The sequence below is a fragment of the Drosophila ananassae genome, chromosome 3R (assembly GCF_017639315.1).
Source record: "Drosophila ananassae strain 14024-0371.13 chromosome 3R, ASM1763931v2, whole genome shotgun sequence".
NCBI lineage: Eukaryota > Metazoa > Arthropoda > Insecta > Diptera > Drosophilidae > Drosophila > Drosophila ananassae.
Window position 1 is genome coordinate 9,398,477 of NC_057930.1, and position 21,289 is coordinate 9,419,765.

The 21,289-nt window shown below is 43.8% G+C and overlaps 9 protein-coding genes across 12 annotated transcripts; 5 read left to right on the top strand and 4 right to left on the bottom strand.

Moving 5' to 3' along the window:
* Positions 1-52: 52 nt before the first annotated feature.
* On the top strand, positions 53-1,200 carry LOC6505774 (DET1- and DDB1-associated protein 1). Its single transcript, XM_001964984.3, has 2 exons — positions 53-281; positions 353-1,200. The coding sequence occupies exon 2, from the start codon at positions 368-370 to the stop codon at positions 698-700; it is 333 nt and encodes a 110-aa protein (XP_001965020.1). The 5' UTR covers positions 53-281; positions 353-367; the 3' UTR covers positions 701-1,200.
* Positions 1,201-1,376: 176 nt separating this feature from the next.
* On the bottom strand, positions 1,377-2,235 carry LOC6504340 (NADH dehydrogenase [ubiquinone] 1 beta subcomplex subunit 9). Its single transcript, XM_001964985.4, has 3 exons — positions 1,921-2,235; positions 1,697-1,836; positions 1,377-1,643 (listed from the first exon to the last, which is right to left on the bottom strand). The coding sequence occupies exons 1-3, from the start codon at positions 2,016-2,018 to the stop codon at positions 1,447-1,449; spliced, it is 435 nt and encodes a 144-aa protein (XP_001965021.1). The 5' UTR covers positions 2,019-2,235; the 3' UTR covers positions 1,377-1,446.
* Positions 2,236-3,135: 900 nt separating this feature from the next.
* Positions 3,136-4,771, top strand: LOC6505775 (fibrinogen-like protein 1). The gene is made up of 2 exons (XM_001964986.4): positions 3,136-4,420; positions 4,483-4,771. The coding sequence occupies exons 1-2, from the start codon at positions 3,168-3,170 to the stop codon at positions 4,628-4,630; spliced, it is 1,401 nt and encodes a 466-aa protein (XP_001965022.3). The 5' UTR covers positions 3,136-3,167; the 3' UTR covers positions 4,631-4,771.
* A 75-nt stretch (positions 4,772-4,846) lies between these two features.
* LOC6504338 (transcription factor TFIIIB component B'') lies at positions 4,847-7,338 on the bottom strand. The gene is made up of 3 exons (XM_001964987.4): positions 6,207-7,338; positions 5,821-6,149; positions 4,847-5,757 (listed from the first exon to the last, which is right to left on the bottom strand). The coding sequence occupies exons 1-3, from the start codon at positions 7,192-7,194 to the stop codon at positions 4,996-4,998; spliced, it is 2,079 nt and encodes a 692-aa protein (XP_001965023.1). The 5' UTR covers positions 7,195-7,338; the 3' UTR covers positions 4,847-4,995.
* Positions 7,339-7,609: 271 nt separating this feature from the next.
* On the top strand, positions 7,610-9,772 carry LOC6505779 (stAR-related lipid transfer protein 7, mitochondrial). The gene is made up of 2 exons (XM_001964988.4): positions 7,610-8,712; positions 8,772-9,772. The coding sequence occupies exons 1-2, from the start codon at positions 8,053-8,055 to the stop codon at positions 9,399-9,401; spliced, it is 1,290 nt and encodes a 429-aa protein (XP_001965024.1). The 5' UTR covers positions 7,610-8,052; the 3' UTR covers positions 9,402-9,772.
* A 160-nt stretch (positions 9,773-9,932) lies between these two features.
* Positions 9,933-12,115, bottom strand: LOC6504337 (protein disulfide-isomerase A5). Its single transcript, XM_001964989.4, has 3 exons — positions 11,266-12,115; positions 10,598-11,209; positions 9,933-10,531 (listed from the first exon to the last, which is right to left on the bottom strand). Exons 1-3 carry the CDS (start codon positions 11,924-11,926, stop codon positions 10,269-10,271), a joined length of 1,536 nt encoding a protein of 511 aa, XP_001965025.1. The 5' UTR covers positions 11,927-12,115; the 3' UTR covers positions 9,933-10,268.
* A 516-nt stretch (positions 12,116-12,631) lies between these two features.
* Positions 12,632-16,122, top strand: LOC6505788 (coatomer subunit beta'). Its single transcript, XM_001964990.4, has 3 exons — positions 12,632-13,139; positions 13,268-14,470; positions 14,682-16,122. The coding sequence occupies exons 1-3, from the start codon at positions 12,785-12,787 to the stop codon at positions 15,875-15,877; spliced, it is 2,754 nt and encodes a 917-aa protein (XP_001965026.1). The 5' UTR covers positions 12,632-12,784; the 3' UTR covers positions 15,878-16,122.
* A 145-nt stretch (positions 16,123-16,267) lies between these two features.
* Positions 16,268-19,528, top strand: LOC6505799 (interferon-inducible double-stranded RNA-dependent protein kinase activator A homolog). 3 transcript variants are annotated; one of them, XM_014905027.3, is made up of 5 exons: positions 16,268-16,435; positions 16,576-17,366; positions 17,428-17,713; positions 18,450-18,587; positions 18,847-19,528. In XM_014905027.3, the coding sequence occupies exons 2-5, from the start codon at positions 16,621-16,623 to the stop codon at positions 19,093-19,095; spliced, it is 1,419 nt and encodes a 472-aa protein (XP_014760513.1). In that variant the 5' UTR covers positions 16,268-16,435; positions 16,576-16,620; the 3' UTR covers positions 19,096-19,528. The 3 variants fall into 3 exon arrangements, with proteins under 3 accessions (XP_014760513.1, XP_014760514.1, XP_001965027.1); XM_001964991.4 differs by lacking the exon at positions 16,268-16,435 and adding an exon at positions 16,501-16,517; XM_014905028.3 differs by lacking the exon at positions 18,450-18,587 and having other exon boundaries at positions 16,269-16,435.
* A 67-nt stretch (positions 19,529-19,595) lies between these two features.
* Positions 19,596-21,102, bottom strand: LOC6504335 (inhibitor of growth protein 5). 2 transcript variants are annotated; one of them, XM_001964992.4, is made up of 5 exons: positions 20,948-21,102; positions 20,528-20,884; positions 20,310-20,470; positions 19,865-20,023; positions 19,596-19,801 (listed from the first exon to the last, which is right to left on the bottom strand). In XM_001964992.4, the coding sequence occupies exons 1-5, from the start codon at positions 20,982-20,984 to the stop codon at positions 19,700-19,702; spliced, it is 816 nt and encodes a 271-aa protein (XP_001965028.1). In that variant the 5' UTR covers positions 20,985-21,102; the 3' UTR covers positions 19,596-19,699. The 2 variants fall into 2 exon arrangements, with proteins under 2 accessions (XP_001965028.1, XP_014760430.1); XM_014904944.3 differs by having other exon boundaries at positions 20,268-20,470.
* Positions 21,103-21,289: the final 187 nt, after the last annotated feature.

Below are 21,289 nucleotides of genomic sequence, written 5' to 3' on the forward strand. Positions count from 1 at the left end.
TGGGAAGTATTGAAGCTTTTATAATTTTTTATTCAATTAATATAAATTTTTGAATTTCGAAGTGGAATTCGGAATGATTTGAGGGATTTCCAACACTGTCTCCCAATCATTTCTAGTGCTAGAAAACGCCTTAAAGCTATTTCGTCGTTTCAGCACATTCCATTTCAACCACCAGCAACAACAAAAGATCCAAGGCCTTAGGGCGCATAGAAAATTGTCGAAAATATTCGCCCATAAGCAATAATACCCCATTTAGGAACTTCAAATCCATCAACGGCAGCGTAAGTAACATTGGGACAGAGTAGATTTCCGTTTTATTCGAAAGACTTTAATATTTTGATGCACTTCACAGTAACTCGGACGCAGAATGTCTGTGAGCGATTTTATTAAAGGTTTACCCATCCACGACTCAAACAACTTCGCCCACCTAAGCAACGAGCATGGAATAAGGACATCCCAGAAACGAGCGTCCGTTTACCTGCCCACCGAGGATGTAGCCTCGGAGCAGTTAATCGTGATGGACAAGCGATGCGTCCTGCTGCGCTATCTCACCCAGCAATGGGACAAAAAGACGCTCCAGCGTAAGCGCGAGCACGGTGGCGAAGGAAACGGCAATGGAAACGGCCACGGTAGCAGCTCGACTACAAACGGAAACAATAGCAAAAAGCGTCCGCGACTGGAACCCAATGATCTGAACTGAACGGCAGGCCCGACCAGTCGGACAATCCCACAGAACCTCGACTCCAGCACCCCATTCATTGCCAGCAGAAGTTATCCCTTCATTTACATGCATATGCTTAAATAAATACATTAAGTACAAAAGGATTGATTTGCAGTCGAAATACCCCAAAGGCTAATCAAAATTATAATTTCTTACTGGTACCAATGTAGGAAACACGTTATTCATTCTTTTTCAACTAAAATACTCTCGTTTCATACTAACCCTTATAGTTAAGTGTTTTAATTTCAGAATAAGATAGGCATTTTTAATGTGTCAAAGCAAACCATTTTCTAATTAACCCCCTTTAACCGAATAGTTTAATATATTTCAAGAATATAAAACTTGAGATAAACAAATTAAAAGTCTTTGCAAATTTTCTACTTCGCACATTAGCTTTTAAGACCCTTTTATCAAAATATTAACCTAAAATTTAGGGAATTTTTTTGAAAATTAAAAAAAGAATATTACATATACCGATATTGATATTGTTTCTGATTTGATAGATCCACCCCAAACCCTATGTAGTTCGCATATCTCTAAGAGTTTTGCAATTAAACAAAACAGATTCTATAATATAAAGTTTTGCATCAAATTGAAGTGTAGAACATTGGGGAAACGTCGACTTTCCCACTCACAATCTATTAAAACATACATATTGAGGAGCTCCAATTGATTTACTTTTAAAGACAATGATTGGATTTGACTATGGTACTTTAAGGGCTAAGTTAGTGGTGTCCCAGGTCCTTGGGGTCCGGCTTGCCGTATTGCTTTTCCCACCAGGTCACGTACTCCTTCTTTCGCTGCTCTCGCTTGGCAAAGTATTCGGGGTACTGAGCCTTCTCCAGAGGGTGCCAGTAGTCCAGGAGCCAGTCAGGTGGGATGACCTCTCGCTCGTAGGCACAGCCACCAGAGCTGTTGGCAACTAAAAAGAGAACGATTTTATAAACATTATTCTCGAATGCAACCTATCCTTACAGTTCCTCGGTTGGAAGTGCTTCGTCTCAAAGAGTTCTCTTTGCCCGCAGGCTAATAGTCGTATGCCTTCGCCCAAGTCCTTGCAGCGATTTTCATCGAATCGAGCTCGCAACTGCACAGCGCGGTAGCGGTAAACATTGCTAAAAACAAGAAAAAAATGGTCAGGATGCACTTCGTCATTATATAATCTATGGTCCCCGCTCTGCAGATTGGCGTGCACTCACCGACGGTCATACCAGGCCTCAAGGTTGCGCAGGGCTCGCTTGTACAGGCTGCACACCTGCCGCTTGTGCGAAGCAATTGCCAAGGGGACTTGGGCCATCGTTTTGCACTTCTAAATAGTCAAAATCTTTCAATTTGATGCTCTTCTTCGACAGCAACAACAGCTGTTAACCGACCAGTGTGCGCAACACTTTCAGTCCGTAAAGTAATGGATATGGTATATTGTCGATGTGGCAACACTGTTTGCCTGTAAATTTTTAAAAATTTAAAGTTTAAAAAAATCCAGAAAATTTTCAAAAAGCCTACCACGGCCGCACGTTTATAAATTCACACATTTAAACAAAATTAAATATATTTGATGAGTTTATTTTGCAATTATAATAGCCAACTAAAACATTCACCATATGGGTAATTCTTCAATGTCGAACACGACATTCGTACGCATTTCAACTGAAAAAAAAACCATGAGCTACGACTGCTTTTTAAGTTTACAAAAGTGAATCTTATAGCTCTGGATATTTTATATAATAATATAATTATAATTAGTGCAAATATAAATATTAGATGACTTCTTGTTTGTAAAATATTCAAACAAAACTATGGCTGGCGCACGCGACACAGAGATAAGTTACTTTTTCTTAAACCATTTTTTCGAAACCTGATAGAACATTTGTCTGAAATAAATTTTAAAATATTATTTTTTAATTGATCTTAGTAATTATAATGGTTTTACTTAAAAATATTTAGTAGTTTTCTTGCAATCAATATTACTGTCGCACACGACATTTTCTTCCATCCATGTTTTTGTACATTTTAAAGAACTAAACATAAATTGAATATTCTATATTATTTAATCTTTAATTTAGAACAAAACATAGAAAAAATAGAAAATGTAGTTTTTAAGCTTAACGAAAAAGTTTTTTTATCTCAGTTTCGTACGCGATAATGAATGAAACTGATCATCTTTACGGAATTTGCAATAATTGGCAATCATATCGTTTTTTTTTAAATTTTTTTTAATCTTTGGTTATAAGCCGATATTAAAAATAATGAATATCAATGCATTTTAACTCTCTTTATGAAAATTATGCATTGAAATAGCCCTTTTTCCAAATATGAATTGATAATTAAAATTTATGATAACCTTTGACTCCACGAAAATATTTTTAATCTTGATAATTATACATTTGCCAATTATATTTTTAGTATTCGCTTCCCCGCGACACAAGTAGTACACAAGAATTACACAATGTATTCCCGCCGAAAATGTATTATTCTGTGGATATTATTTATATCATTTTATAATACAGCCTGTGAAGATTGTTCTAATCAAAATATAATTGAAGTTATTGAATGCAGTGACAGTTGCTATGATGTTGTCAAGCCATTTTTGCAATACTTCAAGGAAGTTAAAACGACCGCAGACAAAAGCACCGAATGCCAAAATGAAATACAAATAAAAAATGAACAGATAAGAAGCAAAGACGAAGTTATTGGTGAAAAAAATGAACGTATTCGAGAAAAAAACGAAATAATAAATAAACTCAATGATCAAATCAAAGAGTTGACTTCTAAAATAAGCAACGAAATTATAAAAAGGTGCCCATACCCTAAAGATGTATCTGGGGAAATAGGAGATACCAACCGTATTATAAACTTTTTTAAACAAGAAAAACTTATAATTGAAAAAGATAAAGAAATCCAGACAATTAGGGAACAGATTACGACTAAGAACATACAAATTCAGGAAAACAAAAATGAAATTAAAAGAAAAGATGAATTACTGAATACAAAGGATAAAAAAATTCACGAAAACGAGGAACAAATCAGGCTTAAGGACATGGAAATTCTGGAAATTAAAAACGATATTAAAAAAAAAGATGAGCTGTTAAACGCAAAATATATAGAAATCCAGGAGAAGAATGATCAGGCAAAGAGCAAGGACGATCAAAATAGAGAACTAACTAATCGACTAAAAATTATTTCACAAAACTTATCTAATGCTAATGAAAAACTTTCAAAAAGTGATGAAACGAATTTTTGTCCCTACACCGGCAGTGGTACTTTCCATATACAGATTCCGAAATCATTCGAGGCTCCTTGCAATGGATCTGGATGGATGGTAATTCAAAGACGAATGGATGGGAGCGTGGACTTTGACCGCACCTGGAATGAATACAAAGAGGGCTTCGGCAACCTTACTGGAGAGTTTTTTATTGGGCTAGAAAAATTACATTTATTAACGCACGCCAGACCGCATGAACTGAAAATCCTGATGGGCGACATCCACGGAGACACTGCTGTCGCCCACTACGATGATTTTAAGATTGGCAACGAGGAAAAATTGTATGCCCTGGAAGTTTTGGGGAAATTCTCTGGTGATGCCGGCGACTCCCTTAAATATCATAAGAACATGAAGTTCTCCACGTTTGACAAAGATAATTATGGAAAATGTGGGAGGTACTATGCTGCCGGTTGGTGGTTTAACCATTGCTCTGAAAGGTAAGATATAATTTAAAAAATTAAATCTTAAATACCTAATTTAATAATTTAATTAAACATAGCTCACTGAACGGAAATTTCAAACGGAATGGTCAACTAATGGGGATTCGAGGAATCTTTTGGAGTTCATGGAAGAAATCAAAAGTTTCACTGACATTTGTTCAAATGATGATAAAACCTAAGGATAATGTGATGAAAAAATCAGTCTAGCTCTCTGTTTTCGAAAATATATTAGTAATATAATATTACAAGTTAAATTGCACTAAGCTTTGACAAAAAATTTTTTTTTTTAAATCAGAAATTTAAAATGTATACATTTTCTTTAAAAATAAAATTACATTGAACATTCGATTTTAAGATAAAATTTATTCAAAAACGAATTTGAATATTTATATATAAATATAACAGAAAGGACAACTAAAAAAATATGGGTTGAAAAAATATGTTGGAAAACTTCCAGTTTCTCTTTTATTTTCTTAAATAGGAAAAATATGAATTAAGTCTATTAATATGGTATAATAACTTATAATTAGTAACAAATAATTTTATGTCATATACATATGTGTATAATGCTGTTAGTCCTCCAACTGCATAACATTCATGATGCACTGTACTATATGTTCGGGTATATTCAGCGGTGTTTCACATAGCTCGCCCGTCTTTTTATCCAGCATATAGATTTCGTTGAGTACCCGATCCTCATGCAGCGGATCTAGGGAGGAGACCAGAGCCAAGGATCCCTCTGCCAGTTCGGCGATAATTTGTTCTATGTCCGGCTCAGCAGTCATTGAAGGAAGGGGATCATCAGGCGTTATGATTTCGGCCTGATCTTCATCTGGTTCATCAATAAAGTTAATGTAATAGGTATCCGATCCTCGGTTGGGCACCTCGCTCCCCGAATCGACAGCACTAACATATGTCAGAGTACTATCCTCCAAGTTGACTACTGGTTTATCACTGGACTTGCCTATTGCTTCTACTTCTAACGCCTCGGAGTCATCTAAAAGCTCATTGAGCTCAGCTGTCAGGTTATCCTTTGTTGCGAGTTGGCTTACAATTTGTTCGGTTTTAACCATATTTTCTTGCTTGATAGTCTTAGGAGTCGATTCATCCGCATTGGATTCCACTGGTTTTTGGGTATTCGCGGTCCGACGGGCTTCCCTGGGTTTTCGTTTGGCCGGAACACTCCCGTCGTTTTCGCCTGCCTCCAAGGCCTTGCGCCGTTTGGCCCAGGTCCGCTTTCCGAGCTTCTGCTTGGTTATGTGCTCATTTTCGTAGACAACATCTCCATCAGTCATTGAACGTGAGGCCTTGCTGTTGTGCTGGGATCGCGATCGCTGCAAATACAGTATACACTTTAGTCTTGCCATATAACACAGAGTTGAAATACATCGTACAACCTTCTTAGAGTTTTCAGGGTTCGCGTTGGCTATCTCCTTCCACTGTCGCTCGTTCTCCTCTCGCTCACGATCCTCCTGCGCCAGCTGATCCTTCAGTTCCTGAATGTTAAATGCCTTAGGATAGAGCAGAGCTTTGTTGATCAACTGCCCGTTGGTGCGCTCTTCCTTCTTGTACTTCAGTTTGAGATCGCGGCGCGAACGTGCCGGGAACATTTGGCACATTAGCGAGAAATCCGTGCCAATAATCTGCAAGCTCCGATAGAAGCGGACCGTCTCTTCAGATGTCCAGAATGGCGTTCGCTTATGGCGTTTATAGAAACCGTTATCACCTGTTCAAATCATTTAATTAATAATAAGTAATTTTTGACAAAAATTTGTACTTCAACCTGTGGTCTCATCCATTAATATAAGCGACGAATTGGCCAGAACTTTGCGGGCTTCTACCTCGGCTGTGGTCTCGATTTCCAGGGTCTTCTCATCGATAATCATTTCGCCATTGGCGTCAAGCTTTAGTTGGGGAACTGGCATGGCAGACGTCGATTCCGTCTTGGCCTCCAGCAACTGATCTGTCGTGGGCTTGGCTTCTTCTCCGGTGGTCTCGTCCTTGATGGTGGTAATAGCCTGTTTTGGCTTCATAGGGTTATTTCCTGGATTGTAGAAGATCATGTCCAACATCTTGAAGGTTGACTTGTCGGGCACACCCTTGTGAAAGCGCGTCTCAAAGTCTCGCCTAGCGTTTACCCGTTGCCCAGATTGTGCAGACTGACCCGCTGCCTTGTCGTCGCCCTTACGTTTGCTGCCTCCTTCCGAGTAGGTGGAACAGGTGGACTCAGTACGGATACGTCCCATCCCAGGGCTCATGACGGGTGGAAAATATTTGTAGGGAGATGGCGGCATAGGCGATGAAACCTGTTGCAGTGGTGTTCCCGACGAAGAACCGCTGAGGTACCGCTCCCTCCGAGTGGGCGTGGCCGGGGACTGGTACTCGCCATCATAGTCCGAGGCCATAGGAGAGCCAACAAAGCTGTTGCGCCGCTGCCCAAACACAGGGGTGGGGCGCACACGCTGGCGGGCTTGGGCTTTGCTTGGCGACATGGGGAAGCCTCCGGAGGTTTTTTGCAAGTCTATCTGTATTACATTGTCCTCCAGATCCGAGTGGAAGACCTCCTCTAGCTGACCGACGGAGGTGACTGGCATCTTGAAGGCCGTTGCATCAGCAACCTCCGGCTCCACCGTCTGCTCATCCGGCGCCGCCGCCTCCCCATTCTTCACCTCGGGATCTTCCTTGGGAACAGGCAATTCTTCCTTGCGCGGTTTGCGCTTAATGAGCGACAGATTGGCCGGAGCCTTAATGCGCTGGCGTCGCATCGACATGGTGTCTGCGTTCCGAGCGACACTTTCCAGCCACAGGTGAAGTTTCTCACATCAAATCGAAACAAAGATTAGCGCAACAAAAACAATTAGTCGGGCACCACGAGTTTGTGAAGACAGTGCTGGCTAACGTAACAAAAGTAACGCATACTGGGCTAAGGATAACTAATTTGGCCACCAAAATTCAATCTTTGTTTTTAAGGAATTCGCTTACTATAAATATATAATGAACATATATATAATAAAATATAATATAATATTAAATTCAATTTTATTAAACTTTTTTTTAGTTCAGCATAGCTGACGATTCTGAGTTTTTTAATCAACATTATACGGTATCCTACGGTTTAATATAAACCTTTTCATTATTTTTTGTGATTTCATAAAGCAATGAATTTTTGTTATATATATATATATTTTTGAATGATATTGGTCTAGATTTCGAATAATCACGCAGGAATTTAGTAAGCAAGCAGCTGTCAAATCTCAGCAGGCGGCCATCCGTTTCGCAACACTGCCCCCCTGTAACGACACAACCTACAACAACACCATCCACAACAACAAAGGCAATAACATAACCAGAAGGCAAATTGCAAGTTGCACGTTTTTTCTAATCGGCCGAAAATGATAAGCCGGACAACGGCAACATAACCATAGCTGCCGTGCATCTAGGCATCCGTTCCGTCAAATCGATAGCCAGGCCACAAATACAAAATTCTCAAAAGTTTAAAGGAAGCAAATGTGACAAGTGTGTGAGCTGAAAGTAATAGCGGAGGAACATAAATATCGCCGCTGCCTCTGCTGCCACTGAGTTGTTATGCAAGCGGGCGGCAGACAGCTACCCAAATTAAATTAGCCGGCATGCTTCTCAATCGATTTGTGCTAGCTATTAAAAACCAGTCAAAGGAGACGCTGCGCGCCTGGAGCTACCAATGCGAGTCCATCTTCGCCCAGCGCTCGCGGCGCATTCAGCAACTGCTGAGTTTTTACCAGTCGGTGTACGGGACCCAGGGCCTGAAGCAGCTCTGGCGAGCCTACTACCGTCGGGAGCTGCAGCCACCGTTACGGGGCATGATTATGAGTGCGGTGGGCCTTATGGGACTGAACATCAAGCGGCTCGGCAGTGATGGCTTTGACTGGAACAAGGAACGTTTGTCGCTGGCCAACTTCGATCTGTGCCATCGGGACATTGAGTTTATCAATACTCTAACCCAGAACCAGCTGTGCGACCGATGCCAGGCCAAAAAAATGAAATACTGCTACTGCCAGCTGGGAAACCAGCGCTGTCGCAAGTCCCAGTCCGCAAAGAACCCGTCAACATCTCCCTCTCCATCGACCAGCGGGGAGGCCGATGAAAGCATCGGCTACTGCCAGAAGTCACTGAATTTAGACGTGCGCGGTGCTCCGAACGGATCAGTTCGCATCCAGGCCCAGGATGACCATTCATGGGAACCATACTTCAGCAAGAACGAGTTCAGCATATGGCGGCGGGAGGAACGCTCGTCCCTTTACTCCTACAAGGTTGGCCCTACCTATCCACTATCCAATTCCATTTAGTTAATTAGTGGATTTCTTTCCAGGTCTATGCTCGGTTCGACGACATCACAGCCGACGATTTCCTCCATGTGCAAACCGATCTGGACTACCGTCGCCAATGGGATGACACTGCTCTCAGACTAGAGCTCATCAGCGAGGACCCTGTGCCGGGAAGCAACTCTCACCTAATCTACTGGGAGATGCAGTGGCCGAGGTTATTTGCCAATCGCGACTATGTGTACTGTCGGCGCTACGTTAAGGATGACAACAAGAAGCTCATTTTCATCTGCAATCGCGCCGCCAAACATAACACTTATCCAGCGTTGTCTGGAAAGGTCAGGGTTACTGACTATTGGAGCCTCATGGTGATTAAACCCTTCCGAGGATTTCACGAACCGGGATTGCACTTTGTGCTGACATACTACGATGATCCGGGCGTGCCCATTCCGCAAAACATAAAATCCTGGGTGACGCAAAAACAGATGCCCGAATTTCTTACTAAGATGTACGTGGCTACCAAGAACTATGCCTGCTCTAGGGCCATCAAGATGAAGGACATGTTCAATGGCTTCTCATTGATAAGCGAAGACTACACGGCCAACGCTCAGCGTGGCAGCTGGCTGGGCAGCTTGAGCCGGCGCAAGGCCAACCGCAGCAGCGAAGCGGAGCGTTGATATATCGGTTCATATCGATTCCTTTCCAAACCCCATCCTTTCAAACCCCTTCCTCCCACTCACACACTCCCACGTTTCATCTTCGGTTCCATTTACCGACTTTATCAACAACCATTCAGGAGACAATACCATTTCTAGCATTAGAAAATATGAAATCGAACCACAGAACTACAGAGCAACTGTGCAATAGCTGTCGGCATTTCGCGCTCATTGAATGTGTGCCACACGGATGGGATACTTTAAATATACAGAATGTATCTAACTACTAAATACATAATATTTTAAGTTTAGAAATTGTTTTAAAAGCAAATAGAAAATATGGAAATTACTTGTACAATAAAGGAAATTCAGAATATATAAATGAAAGAGAATATCAGTATCGGGATCAGCCATTAACACGAATTATTGTATCTACCTAGCTGGCCTAGCTATTGGTCGAGTACTTTTCGTTATATAAAGTTCTAATTCAAACATGACACCACGCTGTGGTTATCAGTGCGCATACATATGTACATGTGTGACGATTAAAAATCTAATTTAAAAATTTTTTTATTGGTAAGTTGATTATTTAAAGCATTAATTTATTGGCTTAGCTATATTTATAATCCAAATAAACACATGTATGTTATCGTTTTCATTCTTATTAGTGTCATAATAGATTCATTTCAACCGATCTTGTGAAATTATTCTAGCCGCTTCAATACAATTTTTAAGTAAACTATTTTGATGAGAAAATTTGCATAGATTGTATAATAAAATAATTCAGAATTCGACGACTAATAGGTTGATTAGTAACGATATCAATATAATACACAGTTAATACAAAATTTGAGATTGCCAAGATAAAAATACAGATATCTAGTCTAGTCACAGTTCAGTACGGTCTACCGCACTCGGCGGATTGTTCACGAATGCGATGAAGTCCTTGCTGGTGCGCCCAGCGTTGTAGTCCAGCCTTGTTTTAAGGTAAGAGAAGTAGAGAATGGTAGGGTAGCCGCGAACATTATACTTGGCGCAGAGAGCAGCCTGCTTGGTGCAGTCAACGGCCGCAAATGCCACCCGAGGATCGTCCTGCAAAGCTGTGGCGGCTGCGGTGAACTCCGGCTTTGTGCTCTTGCAGTGGCCGCACCCTTAAACACACAATGCCGTCAGTTAATCATTGAATTATTTTCGAAGAGTAACTTAATTATACTTACAGGGAGCGTAGAACATCACCAGTGCATGCTTCTTTCGCTTTAGTGTCGTACTAAAGGTTTCATCGTCAAGGAAAAGCACCTCCTTGCTGTCCTCCTCCTCTTCCCAGTTCTTTTCCGGCGGAGGTGGTGGTGGCGGTTCTTTCGGATTCCGCATAAACTCGACTATTTTCGATGCGTCTCGTACATTAACTTCGAACTTGAAGACCCCGTACGAGAAAAACTTAACCGTGGGGTAGCCCTTCACCTTGTACTTCTCAGCAACAGATTGCTCCTTCGTGGCGTCCAGCGCGGCCAACAGTCCTGGAATCTTCTGCTGCTTCATCTCCAAAGCGGCCTTTTCATACTCTGGCTTCATGCGCTTGCAGTGGCCACACCAGGGAGCGTAGAACATGACTAAAGCAGACTTCTCGTCCTTCAGAGCGGGCTCAAAGCCTTGGTTGGTTAGGTGCACTATTTCGGAGTTCGTATCTGCCGACCACTCCGGCTCCTTTGGCTTTGGCGTGGGCTTGGCATTCGGGTTTAGCATGAAAGCTACAAGGGCATCCTTTGTGTTGTCCCCTTCGTAGGTGAAGCGCAGCTTGCCGTTTTCAAAGTATATAAGAGTAGGGAATCCTGAAACAACACATTGTTATAGTAGTTACAGTCCTGAATTTTTCAATTAGACTCACCAGTTATGTTGAACAACTTGCGTATCGGAGCGTTTTCCTGCCGCTCAACGTTCATCGCCGCCAAGAGATAACCGCCTTTGGCCTTCAGTTCCGTGGCTGCCTTGCCATAATCTGGCTTCATTTTCTTGCAAAATCCACACCACGGCACATGAAACATGACCAGCATGGGCCGGATATCCTTCCGCAGGTGTTTCGTAAAGGAGCCTGCATCGCTAAAGTGCAAGACGTCATCCCCGGCGGGATCCTCCTCCCACGGCAAATCGCCAGAGGGATCCCGCATGAATGTTACCATCGAAGCGACACTAAGTTGCCGGTCATAGTCCTTGTGGTAGTCCCCGTCTTTGTAGTGCTTAATAGCATAGGGATCTGGGGATACCTTCAGCTTCTTGCACAGCTTCTTACGATCCGCTTGACCGCAGTCCAAAAGTATCATCGTCCCTGTCCCGCGTATCGCCTCCGCAGCCTCCCGAAACACCTTCAGTTCGGCAGCAGCAGCCTTCGCACTGGTCACGTACAGTGCCAGGACATTGTTCTTGGTGCGTAGCAGCTTCTTAAAGTCCTTGTACTCGGCAATGTTCTCCTGGACAGGCGATGTTTTTGTCTTAGCGGCAACAAGTGCCGTCAACAGGAGGAGCGAAAAAAGCTGGGCGGAGATCCCCATAATGGCCCCCGAAACTATCGACTTACAGGACTAACGTTGTGTATTTGGAGCTATTACTTCCCGAGGGCTTTTCGAGATTGCAGGTTTTATTCAGATTTAATGCAGCATTTTTATTTTTCCGGAAAACCGCAGGTAGAAGACGTGGAATGGAGCGACGATTCTATCGATAGGTGGCTTGGAAGAGAAGTTAAATTCAGCAACTTCCAAAGAGCCGGCTGCAAGAAATACCTGAATGACATCACTAACCGTTAGTGGGAAACATTTTTTTTTTTAGCTATAAGTGATTGCATACTAATGTTAAAAATATTATTCTTAACATTTTATTAATTAACCTAACTAAGTTTTTAATTAATGTTAAAATGATTTTTAAAAAGTGCCACAAAGGAATAAGGTGGAACAGCAATTGCACCTATCAATGGCTACATTTCCGAGCGAGAATATTTGAAATAATATAAAAATAAGAATATAAAAAAATAAGCAAATTTAAAATTTTGATGGTTTATAACATACGAGTGTACTGTTAACTTCAAATCTTTAATGATCTTAAAATCGTATTCTAAAATAAAATACTTAAAAGTTATATGAAATGCTCGAATAATAACTCAAGAAAATAAACAGTTTAAAAAAAAAATTGTAAGTAAATATAAAAAATTATAAAAAAGCCATTTTTCCATCTCTGTTCGATAACGCAACTCCGCAGCCGTACGTGGCAGGCGACAACCCTAGGCCAGCGCTGACACATTAGCAATAGGGGAAGAAGAAGAGCGCCTAGGCAGCAAAAGAGTTTTCCTCAAATTGCCGCAATTCAAAATCATTGTTTTCGCATAGATTCCTTGTGGAGAGCCAGAGCCGTGAAAGATGCCCCTTAAACTGGACATCAAGCGCCGCCTGACGTCGCGCTCTGACCGAGTCAAGTGCGTCGACCTGCATCCGGCGGAGCCGTGGATGTTGTGCGCTCTGTACAATGGCCACGTACACATCATGAATTACGAGAACCAGCAGATGGTGAAGGACTTCGAGGTATGCGATGTCCCTGTACGCTCCGCCCGATTCGTGGCACGGAAGAACTGGATCCTTACCGGATCGGATGACATGCAGATCCGCGTCTTCAACTACAACACCCTGGAGAAGGTGCACATGTTCGAGGCGCACTCGGACTACCTGCGTTGCATCGCCGTGCATCCCACACAGCCCCTTGTACTGACCAGTAGTGGTAAGTGATATGGGGTCCTGTTCCCCCACCTTCCTCCCCCCATCCGCTTGTTTACTTTGAAAAGTATCCAAGTATACCGCTTGGAAGTATGCTTTAATTTTTCACTTTCCATTTTCCGATTTCATCAGACGATATGCTCATAAAGCTGTGGAACTGGGAGAAAATGTGGGCCTGCCAGCGCGTCTTCGAGGGCCACACCCACTACGTCATGCAGATCGTATTCAATCCAAAGGATAACAACACCTTCGCATCCGCCTCGCTGGACCGCACGGTGAAGGTGTGGCAGCTGGGCTCCAACTTTGCCAACTTCACACTAGAGGGCCACGAGAAGGGAGTCAACTGCGTGGACTATTACCATGGCGGCGACAAGCCGTACTTGATTTCCGGCGCCGATGATCGTTTTGTGAAGATCTGGGACTACCAGAACAAGACCTGCGTCCAGACCCTCGAAGGGCACGCCCAAAATATATCCGCCGTGTGTTTCCACCCCGAATTGCCGATCGTGCTGACTGGCTCTGAGGACGGCACCGTCAGGATATGGCATTCCGGAACCTACCGTCTGGAGACATGTCTCAACTATGGATTTGAGCGCGTCTGGACCATTTCCAGTATGCGTGGCACCAACAACGTGGCCCTGGGCTACGACGAGGGCTCCATTATCATCAAGGTGGGTCGCGAGGAGCCAGCCATGTCCATGGATGTTGTCGGCGGCAAGATCATCTGGGCCAAACATTCCGAAATGCAACAAGTGAATTTGAAAACCATTGCGGACGGCACGGAAATAAGGGATGGAGAACGGCTGCCGGTCGCGGTCAAGGACATGGGTGCCTGCGAGATCTACCCGCAGACTATTGCCCATAATCCCAATGGTCGGTTCGTTGTGGTCTGCGGCGATGGCGAGTACATCATTTACACCTCGATGGCTCTCAGAAACAAGGCCTTCGGATCCGCACAGGAGTTCGTATGGGCTCTGGAGAGCAACGAGTATGCCATCCGAGAGAATAACGGAACTGTGCGTCTCTTCCGCAACTTTAAGGAGCGCAAGAGTTTCACGCCCGAATATGGGGCAGAGAGCATTTACGGTGGATACTATTTCGGGGTGAAGACCTCCTCCGGCCTGGCCTTCTACGACTGGGAAACCCTGCAGCTGGTTCGCCGCATCGAGGTGCAGCCAAAGAACGTCTTCTGGAACGAGAGCGGCAGTCTCGTCTGCCTGGCCACCGACGACTCATACTTCGTGCTCGGCGTGGATACAGCTCTGGTTGCCAATGCAGTGGAGAGCAAGGAGGGTCTGGAGGATGACGGAGTGGAGAGTGCCTTTAATGTGTTAGGTATGTGTTTCATGACGAGGTGGTGCCAGCGCTCTTATCTTTAAGATAAACGGAGAACACCATCATATGTTGCCACAGTTTCACTTCCAAACAAGAAGCGATTGGTTTTGATAACGATTTGGTTATAAATTACATTATGATTGCCTTTGCGCATACCTTTTTTTTATTACTTTTTATAATTTTTTGACTAATTTTCTTTTTTACGTTGCAGGCGAGGTATCTGAATCTGTGAAGACGGGCCTCTGGGTGGGCGACTGCTTTATCTACACGAACTCAGTGAATCGGATAAACTACTATGTGGGCGGCGAGATTGTAACAGTCTCCCACCTGGACCGCACCATGTATCTCCTAGGCTATGTCCCCAAGGACAACCGCCTGTACCTGGGCGACAAAGAGCTGAATGTAATTAGCTTCTGCCTGCAGTTATCTGTGCTGGAATATCAGACGGCCGTGATGCGGCGCGACTTTGAGCGGGCGGATCTGGTGTTGCCCACCATTCCGAAGGAGCACCGCACCCGCGTAGCGCACTTTTTGGAAAAGCAGGGCTTCAAGTCGCAGGCCCTGCAAGTATCGACGGACGCCGACCACAAGTTCGACCTGGCTTTGCAGATAGGAGAGTTGGAAATCGCCGTGAAGCTGGCTCGCGAAGCAGAGAACTCGCAGAAATGGTCGCAGCTGGCTGACGTGGCTGCACGCAAGAACAACATGGCCCTGGTCAAGGAGTGCATGCAGAAGGCAAATGATTTTAGCGGCTTGCTACTGCTCTCCACCGCATCGGGCGATGCACAGATGCTGGAGGATGTGGGCGCCGCTGGCTCAGCCCAGGGCCGCCACAACATTGCCTTCCTGGCTGCTTTTCTGCGCTCGGACGTACAGCGCTGTCTGGATATCCTCATTGAGACGAACCGTCTGCCAGAGGCGGCCTTCTTTGCCCGAACCTACCTGCCCAGCCAGATGTCGCGAGTGGTGGAGCTGTGGCGCGAAGAGCTGGGAAAGGTCAACGAAAAGGCTGGCCAATCGCTGGCCGATCCGGCTCAGTATACAAATCTCTTCCCCGGCCTAGCCGACGCGTTGCGTGTGGAGCAGCATCTGCAAGCGGAGCGGTCTCGCAAAGCGCCGGCCCGCATAGCCGCCCAGCTGCCCCTGAACAGCGAGCGAAATCCTCTCGAGGAGCTGCATGCCGCTGAGCAGGGCGGACCTGGCCAACAGCTGGAGGAGAAGGCAAAGCCGGTCTTTGTTCCTGCTCAAGACACCGCCATTAGCACCAACCAGGTGGCCAAGCCTTCTTCTGCTGCTGCTGTTGATGATGACGATGATCTGGATCTGGAGATCGATGGCATCACGCTAGACGATAACATCGACACGACGGATGTCAACTTGGATGATGACTTTTTGAGCGACGATTAGGATGGGGCCGAGATCAGAGCCAGATCTAGATTACCATATACACCTTTGTTTACTGCTAAGGGAGTCCCACATTTCGAGCACTTCGAGCCACACAATTCCGCGCATACATTCGCATTTGATTTGATTGAATGTTATTTCCCGTGCATTACCTATAAAAGTTTAAAATTATAAATATATTTCTAATAATAATATGTACAACAGTAATGGAGCAAAAGAAATGCAATAAATACTTATTAAAAAACATAGTTTTTAAATATTTATTTTAATCTAAAACTAATTCCTAAAGATCATATTGTACGTATAACAGATTTTGAAACACTGTTTGAAAATAATCTGTTATATCAGTGTTGAAAATAGTATTTCAAATACGGGGACAAATCATCCGCCAAGTAGGCTATTCGCCAACAGTCTGGCCACACTGTACCGCAGAATACATACATATTTATCATTCGTGTGTGCGTCTGGATTTTGCTGTATTTTTTATTTAAGAATGAATTATTAACTAACCATTAATAAATTATTATTAAATAAAAAACAGTTAAAAACCGCAAGTCTACCGTAAGTATTCCGTTCATATCCGCTCCAAGAGCCCCACATCCTCACGAGTTCAGTTCTGATTGCCATTTGAAGAGCTCCGCCGGTTGTAATTATTGATTTTTCACCCGAGCCACATACAACTCTTCTTTTCCGTAAACCAGATACACACCGCGATCTCCCTGAAGACAGAAACACCAAATTCAGCAATGGAGCAGGAGAACTTCCCCGGCCATCGTTTGCCCCCGCAGCACCAGCATCTGCAACACCTCCAGCAGCAGCCCGTCCAGACGGGATTCGCTCCGAGGCGGCAGTATGACAGCTTAGGTGGCCCATCGGCGGCGGTGATGGCCGCCGCCTGTTTGGGCAATGGCACCGCCCAGGCTGTGAGCGGAGGACCAACTGGTGGCAGTCCGGGAAAGAACGCTCCGATGATGCAGCGCCCCATAAAGATCAAGAAGGAGAAGATGTCGGCGAGCCAGCAGCTGGCCCAGCCGGCGCAGCTACAGCTCTCGGAGCTTAGCGAGACGGGAACAGGAGTGGGCGGGGGTGTTGGCCTCCTGCCCAACGACGAAGCCCTTAAGTTCGTTAGCGAGACGGATGCCAATGGGCTGGCCATGAAAACGCCTGTCAGCATTCTGCAGGAGCTGCTAAGCCGACGTGGCATCACGCCCGGCTATGAGCTTGTCCAAATCGAGGGCGCTATCCATGAGCCAACGTTCCGGTTTCGTGTGTCCTTTAAAGACAAGGACACTCCATTTACGGCCATGGGTGCCGGGCGTTCCAAAAAAGAGGCTAAGCATGCAGCAGCACGTGCACTTATCGATAAGCTGATCGGTGTGCAACTGCCAGAATCGCCCAACAGCGGTGCTGCTGGGAGCAGTGCAGCTGGGGCGGGACTCACTTCTGTTGGGAGCGGAGGCGACGGCAATGCCAGTGCGGCAGGCGGTGGCGAGTAAGTTGCTATTATTAAGATATTCTGACAATTTTGTATAATTTATTTGTGAATTTGTTAGTGCCGGCGACAGGATCGTAGGCAATCCCATCGGCTGGCTGCAGGAGATGTGCATGCAGCGCCGTTGGCCACCGCCATCCTATGAAACAGAAACTGAGGTGGGACTCCCACATGAGCGTCTGTTTACGATTGCCTGCTCGATCCTCAACTACCGTGAGATGGGCAAGGGCAAGAGCAAGAAGATAGCCAAACGCCTGGCAGCCCACCGGATGTGGGTGCGTCTGCAGGAGACGCCTATCGATTCGGCCAAGATCAGTGACAGCATCTGTGGCGAGCTGGAGGGCGAAGTGAGTAGACTAACGTTAGACACCACCAGCACAATGAGCGATCGATACGAGCGTGTGTCCTCCTCGTTTGAGTTGCTCGAGATTTGATTTGCTCCTTCTTCTCACTGTTGCCACTCTTCCTGCAATATCCATGCATGTCTTTATCAAATAGCTTATATTTTTTTAAGTTGTTTATGCCAACTTTAGGACATGCTATTTGTTGTTTTCTGTTATGTAGTTTGGTGATTTCTTAAGTCCAATTGCATTTGGATTTAATAAAATTGTTATCCACTTTCCGTTAAATTCGTCTTCCGACTTTCGAAATAGTAGTATCTGACACTCTAGTTACTCTCTATTTACAGATTCAATCAAAAGATTCTATCATTACTTAAATATATTAGCGAATTTTGTTCTTACTAACAGAGTCATCTCTTTAAATTTGTTGCCTACGCTTACTAACCCTAATTTTAATTGCAATTATATACAAGTTTTTAAAATCTAAACGCTGTTTTATTAATACAAAATTTTGATTTTTAGGCTTCGTTGGTTTATGGTTTATGTTGGTTGACGCTCTTTGGTTTTGGTAGCGGAGCATTTGTATTATATTGAGACACCTTACATTATCCAAGCACCCATTGTCACCCATCCCTTAACCACATAAGTGATATGTTTCAACTCACCATTTAGCGTGGGTTTTTTCAATTTGTGCAACGTAAAATGGACAAAACCAAACAACACTTTGCGCTCTTATTTACAGCCCCGCAGTAGCGATAATTATTATGGTGAATTGAAAGATATCTCTGTGCCAACACTGACCACGCAGCACAGTAACAAAGTGTCCCAGTTCCATAAGACCCTCAAAAATGCAACGGGCAAAAAGCTTCTTAAATTACAGGTAAATGTCAATGACCCTTTCGGTTTTAAATCCAGGGAATAAACACAAAAGCCTAGAATCAAAATTAAATAATTGAACATTATTACCGACATGTAATATTATAATTATATTAAATTGTCATCTAATTCTATCATAACAAATTTCAAATATTCTATTGAAACACCTAACTAAGTTTCTAAGCAGGCTGTTTAATACAAATAATATGACATTTAATCGAAAACCTCTTCTAATGTGATTATATCGGAATTTGTAATTTCAGAAAACCTGCCTGAAGAGCGCCAAGATGGACTACATCAAGCTACTGGGCGAGATCGCAACCGAAAATCAGTTTGAGGTCACCTACGTGGACATCGAGGAGAAGACATACACCGGCCAGTTTCAGTGCCTGGTGCAGCTATCCACCCTACCCGTAGGTGTCTGCCACGGTACCGGTCCGACGGCCGCCGATGCCCAGCGTCATGCCGCCCAGAATGCACTCGAGTATCTCAAGATTATGACGAAGAAATAGGGGCAGCCAACTGCATAGCAAAATCTGAACGCACACCACGACCACGACGATGAGCCGATGCCAATTCTATTTCAATGCGATGATCGTGAATGAAACCAAAACAGTCAGAGTCCGAAATCTGAGCCTTCGCTCGATGAAGCAAGAGTGGAGCAAGTGGAGCAGCAGCAAAAACAGAACATCATCTGGAAATATTGTGTTTATTTGTTTCCTTAACGATTCCTTCGATTAGACAGTTGACTTTATCCACTCTATATGTAAATGTTCATATACGCACACCACTGTGTGTGTATATGGTTATATCCACACTTGCATATACAGACAAGTGGGTAATCTATTCGGGAATCTTAGAATCGCTTTATAACTACAAAAAAAAAACCAAAAAAAAATTTATGAAATACAAAAAATAAATAGCTATCTATGCTTAAGAAGGATAGTTTCCTTTGGATTGAGAAAAATGGGTGGCTTGAAAATGTATATACTTTCTATGAGAAAAATATTCGTTTTCGTATTGGAAAAACTGCAAGCCTAGGCGTGCTATAATAGTTTTTATTTTAGGTCTTAGTCTAGTTAATGAATATTTTAAAAATAATATTGACAATTGAATCTATTTTTTCTTGCGGTCCTGTGTACACTTCGGGCAGAACCATTTTCCTTTGGGTTTCGTGGTGAGTCCGACGCAGGCAAAGTGGAACCACTCGATGGGACACTGGAAAAATAATTCGATCTTTTAATACCAGCTATATAATTTACGATGATGTGTTCTACTTACATCGGGATTGTCGCAGCCAATCATTTCGCCATAGGACACCTGGTGGCACAGGCAGTAGGTGGGCTCGTTGGGATCCACAGGCATGTCCATAACATCGCTCGGGTGCGTGGCAGCCGTGTGACTCGATTCCTTCTCGGAGTCTTCCACATCGGCGGTTTTCTATTCGAATCACATAATTATGAGTAAAAGGCTTGACTTCGTTTTGCCATGCATATACAATAGTGAAAATCAAATGAAGGGTGAAGCGAATGAAAAATGCTAAGTCGAAGGGGGATACAGTAAACATTTACCGGGAATCTAAACATTGCGCTACAAGGGGACAACGAAAAAGCTCTAAAGTAATCTGAACTAAAATCAAACACAGTCTCACAGGCAAAATGTTATGATAATGATGATGGTTTACCTTTTGAACGCCCCCCTTGCGTGTATCTTTTTCTTGATTTACCTTGGACTTTTTCTTTTTGGTACCTTGTCCCGTAGTGCTACTTGAATTGAGGGTTACACTGGTGTTGTTTTGGTTGCTGCCACGCCCAGTTTCCTCGTCCGACGAGGCGGACTTTTTCTTTTTACCCGTGGTCTTGCTGTCCTTTGTCTTCTTGCGACCCTCTGAAAAAAAATAGATACTGGATTAGCTCAACAGCCATCACATGAGGCATCACATACTCTTGGCCACAACCTCCTCGGACTTGGCTCGTGTGGAGGAGGCCTTCTCCTGAATCTCGCCCTCGAACCGGGCCAGATCGTTGTCCAGACGGCGAATTTGTTTGTCCACCAGCTCGTACGTCTGGATGGCCAGTTGGACCTTGTCGTCGCTATACTCCTTGGCCTTTCCGAACAAAGCCTTTATGTCCTCCAGGCGTTCCTTGCGCTCCTCGTCACCCATAGCCCCGCTGTCGGCCAGCTTGCGCATAAAGTCCTTGGCGTGGCTGTCAATGCTCTTCATGGCGGTTTGGGCCCGATCGTCCAGTTTTCGCATCAACTTAAAGTTCCGCTCCAACTCAGTGGGAAGGCTTTCCAAGCCTGCAAAAAAGATGCTTTTAAAATATTGCCAAGCCTTATTCTCACGTGCACTTATACGCTCACCGTCCAGATAGTTCTCCAAATAAATGGCTGAGGACATTTTCGTACTCAGACCTGACCTTTAAGTTGGAATATTTCACTTGTAGCAGAACAACAAGCGTCTATTTGCGGTTCAGCAAAACATTTAGCTAGAGTTGTCACCTTCCTGAAATGAACAAATATATCGATAAATATGTTTGTACTCGTGGGTTATCCATCGCTTAAATATGAAAAAAATTAACTCAAAGTGGTTTCAAAGCAATAGAAATTGTAATATATTACGTTTTAGAAAAATAAATATAAGAACAAATTCATTACTGAATAATATTTACTGCCCGCATGCCTATTTATGTATATAAAGAATGG

Bases quoted from the DNA above. Each gene is read 5' to 3' on its own strand.
- LOC6505774 (XM_001964984.3), top strand. From the start codon at position 368: ATGTCTGTGAGCGATTTTATTAAAGGTTTACCCATCCACGACTCAAAC.
- LOC6504340 (XM_001964985.4), bottom strand. From the start codon at position 2,018: ATGGCCCAAGTCCCCTTGGCAATTGCTTCGCACAAGCGGCAGGTGTGC. The intron at 1,837-1,920 runs GTGAGTGCACGC...TCTTGTTTTTAG, and splicing joins GAGGCCTGGTATGACCGTCG to CAATGTTTACCGCTACCGCG. The intron at 1,644-1,696 runs GTAAGGATAGGT...TTCTCTTTTTAG, and splicing joins GCACTTCCAACCGAGGAACT to TTGCCAACAGCTCTGGTGGC.
- LOC6505775 (XM_001964986.4), top strand. From the start codon at position 3,168: ATGTATTCCCGCCGAAAATGTATTATTCTGTGGATATTATTTATATCA. The intron at 4,421-4,482 runs GTAAGATATAAT...AATTAAACATAG, and splicing joins TTTAACCATTGCTCTGAAAG to CTCACTGAACGGAAATTTCA.
- LOC6504338 (XM_001964987.4), bottom strand. From the start codon at position 7,194: ATGTCGATGCGACGCCAGCGCATTAAGGCTCCGGCCAATCTGTCGCTC. The intron at 6,150-6,206 runs GTTGAAGTACAA...TGATTTGAACAG, and splicing joins ATTAATGGATGAGACCACAG to GTGATAACGGTTTCTATAAA. The intron at 5,758-5,820 runs GTTGTACGATGT...CTGTATTTGCAG, and splicing joins ACCCTGAAAACTCTAAGAAG to CGATCGCGATCCCAGCACAA.
- LOC6505779 (XM_001964988.4), top strand. From the start codon at position 8,053: ATGCTTCTCAATCGATTTGTGCTAGCTATTAAAAACCAGTCAAAGGAG. The intron at 8,713-8,771 runs GTTGGCCCTACC...ATTTCTTTCCAG, and splicing joins CGTCCCTTTACTCCTACAAG to GTCTATGCTCGGTTCGACGA.
- LOC6504337 (XM_001964989.4), bottom strand. From the start codon at position 11,926: ATGGGGATCTCCGCCCAGCTTTTTTCGCTCCTCCTGTTGACGGCACTT. The intron at 11,210-11,265 runs GTGAGTCTAATT...GTGTTGTTTCAG, and splicing joins CAAGTTGTTCAACATAACTG to GATTCCCTACTCTTATATAC. The intron at 10,532-10,597 runs GTAAGTATAATT...TGTGTGTTTAAG, and splicing joins GGTGATGTTCTACGCTCCCT to GGTGCGGCCACTGCAAGAGC.
- LOC6505788 (XM_001964990.4), top strand. From the start codon at position 12,785: ATGCCCCTTAAACTGGACATCAAGCGCCGCCTGACGTCGCGCTCTGAC. The intron at 13,140-13,267 runs GTAAGTGATATG...CGATTTCATCAG, and splicing joins CCTTGTACTGACCAGTAGTG to ACGATATGCTCATAAAGCTG. The intron at 14,471-14,681 runs GTATGTGTTTCA...TTTACGTTGCAG, and splicing joins GAGTGCCTTTAATGTGTTAG to GCGAGGTATCTGAATCTGTG.
- LOC6505799 (XM_014905027.3), top strand. From the start codon at position 16,621: ATGGAGCAGGAGAACTTCCCCGGCCATCGTTTGCCCCCGCAGCACCAG. The intron at 17,367-17,427 runs GTAAGTTGCTAT...TGAATTTGTTAG, and splicing joins AGTGCGGCAGGCGGTGGCGA to TGCCGGCGACAGGATCGTAG. The intron at 18,588-18,846 runs GTAAATGTCAAT...TTGTAATTTCAG, and splicing joins AAAAGCTTCTTAAATTACAG to AAAACCTGCCTGAAGAGCGC.
- LOC6504335 (XM_014904944.3), bottom strand. From the start codon at position 20,984: ATGTCCTCAGCCATTTATTTGGAGAACTATCTGGACG. The intron at 20,471-20,527 runs GTATGTGATGCC...ATTTTTTTTCAG, and splicing joins CGAGGAGGTTGTGGCCAAGA to AGGGTCGCAAGAAGACAAAG. The intron at 19,802-19,864 runs GTAAGTAGAACA...TTATTTTTCCAG, and splicing joins TTGGCTGCGACAATCCCGAT to TGTCCCATCGAGTGGTTCCA.